The 8,430-nt window shown below is 49.4% G+C and overlaps 1 protein-coding gene across 7 annotated transcripts in view; it reads right to left on the minus strand.

The window, feature by feature from the left end:
* NTNG1 (netrin G1) overlaps positions 1-7,445 on the minus strand; it is a 146,380-nt gene extending 138,935 nt beyond the window's left edge. For 4 of the 7 annotated variants that reach the window (XM_079313807.1, XM_079313808.1, XM_079313804.1 and 1 more), the window contains exons 1-2: positions 6,991-7,445; positions 326-1,029 (exon numbers count right to left, since the gene is read on the minus strand). In XM_079313807.1, the coding sequence (XP_079169933.1) occupies positions 326-571 (246 nt within the window). In that variant the 5' untranslated portion in view covers positions 572-1,029; positions 6,991-7,445. The other 3 variants (XM_079313809.1, XM_079313805.1, XM_079313806.1) reach the window with 3 other exon arrangements.
* Between the last annotated feature and the right edge of the window lie 985 nt (positions 7,446-8,430).

An 8,430-nucleotide genomic window follows, 5' to 3' on the forward strand; every position in this document is an offset into this window, starting at 1 on the left:
TCAGTGGAATCAGTTCATTCAAGTCTTTCTTGATCAGGCAAAGGCCACACCAGTTATGGGTTAGTGGAATAGGAATTTTATGCTGGTTTCTTTCGATACATTAAAAGTTGCTGTAGAGAGACTGAATTCAGAGAAACTCAGATTATTTCCTCTTATGTAGAACATCTCATTGCTCAGCTTAATGTACTTCTCAGAGTTTTGTACAGCAGAACCTTTCACATTTGGAATATCATGCAGGTTTTCTTGGTAATTTTGCCTTCTGTTTCGAAGCCATCTATAACAAACATATCCCCACTAATTATGCAAAATGAAAAGCTTGCCTTACCATTGCACAGAAAGTCTCAGGAGGATCTCCACATGTTATGTCTGGGGGATCCAGAGTCACTTTTACATATTTGATCATGTCTCTGGCTTCTGGCTGGCAGGCCATGTAATCCCATACTTTTCCTTCTTCCGTGTAAATCTGAGTCTTACACACGTCATAGTGTCCCCACACAGAAGGGTAGTGCTGCATCACGGAGGATACAGTAACCCAGAGGGCGTGAAGTGACAGGAATCTTGACAAATACATTTCTAAATCCTTTGATGTCAGCTTCGTAAGGATGCTCAGTGCTGGCGGATGTGCAGTCTAAGAGATTATATGTACATATACATGTATATATTTATAAAATAGGTTCCAACTCAAACGTGAAGCATTAGGATAGGATGTTTTTTTCACTATGTTAAAGACTTTGGTAGAAGCCACCCAGACCCTGATGACAGCCTTTCACAGCCATGCAGTGCTTGTCCTTCGTCTTATAACTTATCTGTCAGGGCTTCTTGTAAAAGGTGTCCAACAGCAGATAATAATTTGTGAAGTTGCAGGTCTTCTGCTACACTGTCGATAACCCTGAGTGATCCTCCGTGTTCAGGGCTTGCAGGGGATGCCTGGACACACTGATAAATCAGTATCCAAAGGAAGAGGGTGAGTGTCTATATAGGCTGGTGTCTGTTTCCCATCAATCATCCTTTTCTTCTGGCACCAGCACCCTTTTAGAAACAATAAAAATTAGAGTTATTGTCCAAGAATCAATGCATTACAAAATATATGATATGTTGACATTTTGGAGGTTTGATGCAATATAAAGCAAATTGGTACAATATGGATAACCTTTACTGTGGGTTCTGTACTAGAATGAAGAAACTACCAAAATCATTCACAGTGAAAAGTATTTTGACATGAAGGATTTAACTGCACTCTAACAAAGACAGATTTATAATGTTCCAGGTGAATTAGAGGTTCCTGCTTCCAAAACTGTATTTTCACCCTAGCAAAACTGGAGAGCAAACTAGTGAACTCAGCCACGGCCCAGATGGTGCAGGCAGGCAGGGGAGCAGGCAGACCAGCAGCAGCAAGGGTTTCATTAAAGTGACACAGGCATGGGCATCAGGGCTAGCAGGTGATGGCAGTTTCTAGGCAAGAGGACCTCATGGTGCTCCAAAAGCCTTACATATTTCTTTTATGTTGCTGTTGTTATTATTATTATTATTGTTATTATTATTACTAGTTTAAGAATAATAAAGATATGGAAAGTACAATTCAATTTCCTTGATAATTCTCATTCAGATTGCAAGAGCTTTGCTCCCCCTTTTTTTTTCCTTTTCCTTTGAACTGTGATTTACTGACCACACTGATGACAAACTACTGAAAAAGATAATGGGTTATTTTGCAACTTACTATAAGGATGCTTTTCCTCCCCTTATTTTCTTAGGTTTGAGGGTGGCTGTACCTGAGTACTCAGCACTTATTTCACAGCAGATCTATGCCCTTTCCCCTCTTCAGAAAACAACCAGAAATTCCCTCCCTTTGTAACACCTGAATCACAAAATTACAGGTAAAAAGATGCTAGAATGCTATCACAGCAACTTCAAATGTATATTTCCTAAATAACGCAGGGAAGAAAATCCAAATTATGTATGAGGAAAACTGCCAGGACACAGTAAGTACCCTAAAGAGGGCCAAGGAGAACCAGAGGCAGGAGCTGCAGTGCATTTGTGCCAGCCTGTGCCACCAAGGCAGGAGATTTCAGCCGGACACTGCAGCATTCCACAGCTCCTTTGCCTGGCTGCTGGAATCCAGGCAGCCCCGTCGGACAGATGTTGAGAAATGACCATAAGTCACCACTTTCTGCAGCTGCTTTGCTTCCCAGCTTAAATTATGGCCAGTGTCGTGCAACCTCCCACACCCCACAGCACGGGAAGAGGTGTGTGACCTGGTAAGCTCCTTAACGTGCCATGGAATATGCATTTTCAAAACTTATCTTCAAAGCTACTCCCAAACAGCCTCCCTATATTTAAATAATGCTTCATCTTAAACTGAGCTAAACTACAGGCACCATGAAATGCCAACAGATGGTTGAATTGTGTTTCCATAGCAAAGTAATTTACAATAATTGCTGTATGGACGTAAATGCAATTTTCCATTATATTCATTTTATCAAGTGTTACCATACAACTCTCATGTATTATATCAGAATATGCAGAGAATATCTGAATTTTCTTGCAGTAACAATTCTCAATTTGTTCAAACATATTTAAGCTTCAAATCTGAATTTGACACAAAAGCAGAAATATCTGAGACCACATTAAATTTAAATCTCTTTAAGAAGCATGCTGGGTAGTACTGTTGGTTTTGTAGAAACCTTGCATTCTTTTTTTTTTGTTTTCAGTGGGAGTGTTTGCATATTATTTTGGAATTCAGTAATTCTGAGAACACTTTCCATGTCATTCTGAAGACACTTCTTCCCCTCTGTTTCTTTTCCAATGTATTTACTATTTTGAAGGGGAAAAAACACGCATCCACAAGACCCCATAGCTTAGAGTTATGGGAAACTATGTCACTATGAAAATGGAAAAGAACTCCTTTCTAGAAGAGGCCCCAAATGATTTTAAATTTATAGCAAATCAAATACACTTTATTGGAGATGGCTTGGTCATAGCTGGAATAAACAGTAAGTATATAAATATAATTTTTCTGTGTAGAAATAAGTTACTGAGTTTAATTATCTTTACACTGCAAGCTTGTATAATCACACAAGAGTTTGTTTTCTTTAATATCGTTTTTTCTAGCTCTTCAGTTACCCAGAACCTTTTATAAGTGCTGAGACTCAGATCCTCTAATAAACAGGACTGGATAGGACTAAATAACGTGAAGCCGCTACCTTAACACGCTGTGCTAAAATACTTCCCATATAACGAATTCTCATTAAAGTAAGCCAGTCATAATGATGGTCATTACACAGAATTATAGACTATAACATCGATTGAATTTAGTGCACTGACAAGAAAGAAGTGCAGAGGAGTGCACGACATCTGAGCACTAGGCAGCTGTAGCCGTGTACAACAGACACTCCTGACAAGAAGCAGCCAATTACAGCTTAAATTTCTGGCATATAACCAGTTCTGATTAATAGTTTTCCATTACATTACAGACATATTATTAATGTATTAAAAATGTCAAGCTTTGGCAAGAACTAGTATGGCATGGTTCAGTTAGTTTGCAATATCTTCTTTTAATGAGCTACCATTGATATAGAGAAAGATATTGACCAAAGCACATTAAGGTTCGTGTGCTGAGTGCTGCCAGGATTTTTTCTGATGGAGCTATATGATTTGTCTTGCTTTTGTTTTTTCCTGCAGAGTCACTCATGATATGCGTTTTACATTTCAGTGTCCTATTGCTAAGGACATACCTATTTAAATTATTTTGTAAAAGAACGATTTAGAGTAACATTTCTGAAGTTTACAGCTGTACCAGATGTTTAGTGATGAGCCTCTAGCTGTGGGCAGCACACAGCAATGGGGTTTTTTGTCCCCTGTAATGCCTGCGCATTTGACCTTAGAAAAAGGTAATGAAACAAAGCAGGAACAACTACAATCTGACGCCCCGATTCCCTCTGCCCTGCCCTGCCAGTCGCACACTCTGGGGGCCATGGAGGTGGCAAAGAGGGATCAGCGTCCTTGCTGGCTGGGGCAAGGGAACGGCACACTGCCGGGAGACTCGAGCTGATGGATGCAAATCTCCAGAGCTTAGATACAGCTCCGTGCGGGGCAGCAGCGCCGGGCCGTGACATTGCCGTGTGCCACAGCCTCGGCACATGGCAAGCACAGGAGCAGCGGGGCTCAGGCCACACCTGCTCGCTGCCTTTCCCTGCTCCGTCCGGGCCTTCTGGCCACAGGTGAGCGTGTCACAGCCACCGAGAGAGCGGCATGCAGCTGGCCCCCAGGCTGCGGGCAGCTCTGAGGAGGCTCTGAGCACATGCGTCCCTTTCCAGGTGCGGAAGTCACACCTCACGCAGCGTGTTAATTCTGCAGACGGAGGAGACACCCCCTTTACAGAATAGATAAAATGCATCTTGGCAGAATCGGCGCCAGGGAAGAACTTCAGGTCTCATTAGGGGTTGTTAGCAAACACTCCTCCTCTGCCTCCTTCCATCACTTGAAAATCCACCCCCTCCCCCAAATAACTCCCTCCTCACAAACCACAGCGGCTGGATGTCTTGCATGAGGTCCCTGCTGGGAAAGCACGGTGAGATCCATAGGGATGGATGGGCTCTTGGGCCTCTCTCTGGCAAGCCACAGGGACGCGAAGGAGGCACTGGAACAGTGACCCCCTCCCAGTGACCGTGCACTGGCTGGAGTGTAGCCACAGCACAGGAGCAGGAACGAGCCAGCACCAGATCCACAGTGCCCGAGAACTGGCTCAGAGAGAGGCGAGGAGCGCCGGCTGTCACCTCCCAACAGCGGCAGCTGCGGAACAGATTTCTCCAAAGGAAACATGTTTCAAGTTTGTATCCCGAACAGCTTAAGCAGATGAATGTATCCAATCAAGCCCAAGTAAAAAGCTCCTTTGCCTCCACTCCACTTGTAAATTATTTAAAGCCAGTTTAGAACATAGGCAATAATGTGTGCTAGGAAACAGAGCTAACCCTCATGCAATTTACATTTACTAACCTCGTGTTTTATACCATGCTACACCTAGGTAACTTGAGAACCTTGTATATATACAAACTAACCCCTAACCCCTTTTATAAAGGCAAAATCATTTATCTATTCAAAGAAAAGGGGAATCTGTATTTAATGATTTAATACACATTATTTCTATCAATACTTGTATGAAATACAGTATACTCAAGCAGCTGCTTTGGTGTCTTTAGCCTCAAATGCTGTTCCAATCAAAGTTTAGGTTCTATTCTTATCCAGCTTATTTAACTATTTAGCAGAAAAAGATTTCTTTGCCTCAAGAGAAATTTAAAATGTCAATACCTATTGGCTACAGAAAATAAAATACAGCTACCAAAAAACTGCAGTTTGGCACTACACTTGAAATACTTTTGGTTTTCACACATTATTCTTTGCTGACTGACACATCATACTACCACTGCCATTACTTGCCAGGTATCATCAGCTGTCAGAATACGGAGTAAAAAGCATTTCAGCTCTTCAAATTTTAGAGCCTTAGTACTTAGCTGCTTTTTTTTTTCTCTGGCATCTTTATAATTGTAGCTTATTGCCTTAAATATCTCTAGCATCAATCTGTTCTGCAAGTTTTTCCTCTGGGAATTTAAGTTAGCATTTGGGGCAGTTACAGGCTTTGTTTTTGGTTTTTTCAATGATTCTTCATGCTCAGTAAGGTGATGCATGCTCATCACACAGTGTATCCAGGGAATAGGGCTACAAAGCTTTCAAGTTATGGTGTGAGCTGATGACTTTCTAGCTGAAAGTTCTCAGGCTCAAAAATGAATGCCTGCCGGCTGCTGGATTTGTTCTGTGCTACTGCTGTATTTTACATTAATAGCCAGAAAGTTGTTGTTGCTTATCAGTGTCAGAAGGTTGAGGTTTGAGAAAAAGTTCATAACTCCATAAGAGTATCGCCACTAACTGCTCAAAACTTTCTGGTAATCATCCTTTTAAGGTCCAGAAATATACCAGAAATCAACCTTTATTTTTTCCACATGAAAACCACAAAACGAAAAAAACCGAAACAAACTACCACCATCACAACAACAATAACAAAAAACAAGCCAGGGGAAGTTCCGCTGTGGTTTTCTTCCCTTTGACGGGCTTCCCAGGCCACAGCTTCTCATGCTCAACCGCATTGTCCTTAGGCAAGACAGTGACTTATTCCCTCTTTAAAAGCATCTCCACCGCTTGTTCCACTCACTGTCTCCGCTAACATTTCTGTAGAAGTAATGCTGGCTCCTACCACATCAGATCCGGAATATTGAAAAGTTGATTGCAGAACAATGAAAGTATATCAATCAGAGGCCAAAACCGCACATGCACCAACTTTGAGAGTAGAAAAGCATCTGCTTTATCGCGTTTAGCTGATCTGCGCTGCTCACCGCCATGAGGGGTTTTCTTTGGGGGTTCTGTGGGAATGTTTAGAAAAGCCGCCTGCAATTTGCGATGCAAGGGAGGAACAGTTTCCAGGCTGGGTACCGTGCCCTGCGCGCCGCTCCTCGCCGGCGGGGCGATGCCGCCCGTGCCCGCCGGGACCGCGGCTGAACCCGCGCTGCGGGCGGGCGCCCCTCCCTCCGGGCTCGGCTCCCTCCGGGCTCTCCCACCGCCCGCGCCCCTTCAAAGCTCGGCCCGGCCCAGGCTCCGGCTCCGGTTCCGAGCTCCGGCGGCGGAGGCACCGCGCAGGTACCGCCCCAGCCCCGGCCCCAGCCCGGCCCGGCCCGGCGCGCTGCGCTCCGCGCGGGCGGCAGGGGGCGCGCGGCCCGCGCCGATCCGCCCGCGGCCCGAGCCCGGCGGGGCGGCCCCCGCACCGCACCCGGCTCCGCACCGCACCCAGACCCGCACCCAGCACCGCACCCAGCACCGCACCCGGCCCCGCACCGCACCCGGCCCCGCACCCAGACCCGCACCGCACCGCACCCAGACCCGCAACGCACCCGGCACCGCACCGCACCCAGACCCGCACCCGGCCCGGCACCGGGCCGTACTCACCCTGCGGGCTCGGCCGCCCGAGCCTCACCGCGGGACGGCGCGGGGCGGGCGCGGCGCTGGGATGCGCTGGGGCTCCCTCGGCGGCGGCATGAAGGGCCGCGGGGAGGGCGTGAGGAGGGGAGGATGCTCTTCCCCGAGAAAGTTTCCGGCGGGTCGCGGGGCGGCTCGGCGGGGCCGCGGCTGGCCCCAGGCACTTGTCGGCGTCGAAGTTTGGCGGGGCGCGGGCGGGCGGCCGCACTGCTCCGGCGCTCGGCGGGGCGGCGGGCGGGTCCTGCCCGCCGGGGCTCCCCGCCCGCCACCGCCGCTCAGGGCGGGGGCGGCCCCGCGCGGGGCGCCGGTGTCCGCGGCATGAGGCGCGGGGCGAGCGGGGCTGCGGCGCGGAGAGCTCCGGCGGCGCGGCCAAACTTCGGGGGGCGGCGGCGGCAGCGCCTCCTCACTTCGGAGCGACCTCGCCGCGACTGCCGAGGAGCGGGGCGGCGGCAGCTACCCCACCTCCGGGCCCGCGCAACGCGCGGCCCTAGCGCCGCCGCCGCGCCGCCCCCCCGCGCCGCGCTCCCCGCCCCGCCGCCCCGCGGGCGCTCCGCCGGCGCCGCCTGCCCCGCGGGGGGGCAGCGCCACGGGACCCGCGCCCCGCACCGAGCGGAGCCGCACGGCCGCCGGCCGGGCTCCGGCCGCTCCCTGCCCGCTGGAGTAGCCTTAATTTTCCCCTGCTATTTCGGCTTCAGCCTGGCAAGGCGCAGGCGGAGGTGCTGTCCGTGCTGCTGCCGTCCGAGCCCCGAGCCCGGGCTGACCCAGCGCCCGCCGCAGCCGCGCTCGGCCGCGGGGACAGGGCAGCGTCCCGCCCGGCTCGCCCGAGGGTCCCTCCGCAGTGCCGGGCGCGCCGGGGAAGCGCCGCTTCGTCCTCTGCCTGCAGCACCGAAGTGCCGCCGACACAGGGAGGGAGCGCGACTTGTCCTGTCGTGGTGCTGCTGTGACCGCCCGCCCCGTGCCAGCCCTTCGGGGCTCCTGAAAGACGCGAAAACCCGTCTGCTCGTTCTGCTGTGCTTTCTCCTTCCCTCCTGCACGCCCTCTACTTCTGTCGCTTAAAGGAGAGGCGCGCGCACTTCTCCCTTTTAGATTTCTCCAAGCTGCAAGACCGTATCTAAAACTAATGAATAGCAAGTCCCGTGCAGGAATTGCGCTTACTCCTGGCAACTACCTGGTTACTGAATTTGACCGGCTGCAGCTGCCAGCGCTGGGCAGTGGGACACTGGCTGCATTGTGAACGCTCAGAAGCTGCGTTTATCGTTTGTTGGCGTGTTTTGCATGTTAAGAGGTGTTAAATGTATTTATGTAGGCAACAGTGCCGTTGTATTTTGTTGACAAAATGTGGCGTTTTGCAATGCTAGTAGGTAACCAGATGAAATGAGGCAGGGGATTTCTGGAAGAGTAAGAAATTTG

The sequence above is a fragment of the Erithacus rubecula genome (genome assembly GCF_903797595.1).
Source record: "Erithacus rubecula genome assembly, chromosome: 10".
NCBI lineage: Eukaryota > Metazoa > Chordata > Aves > Passeriformes > Muscicapidae > Erithacus > Erithacus rubecula.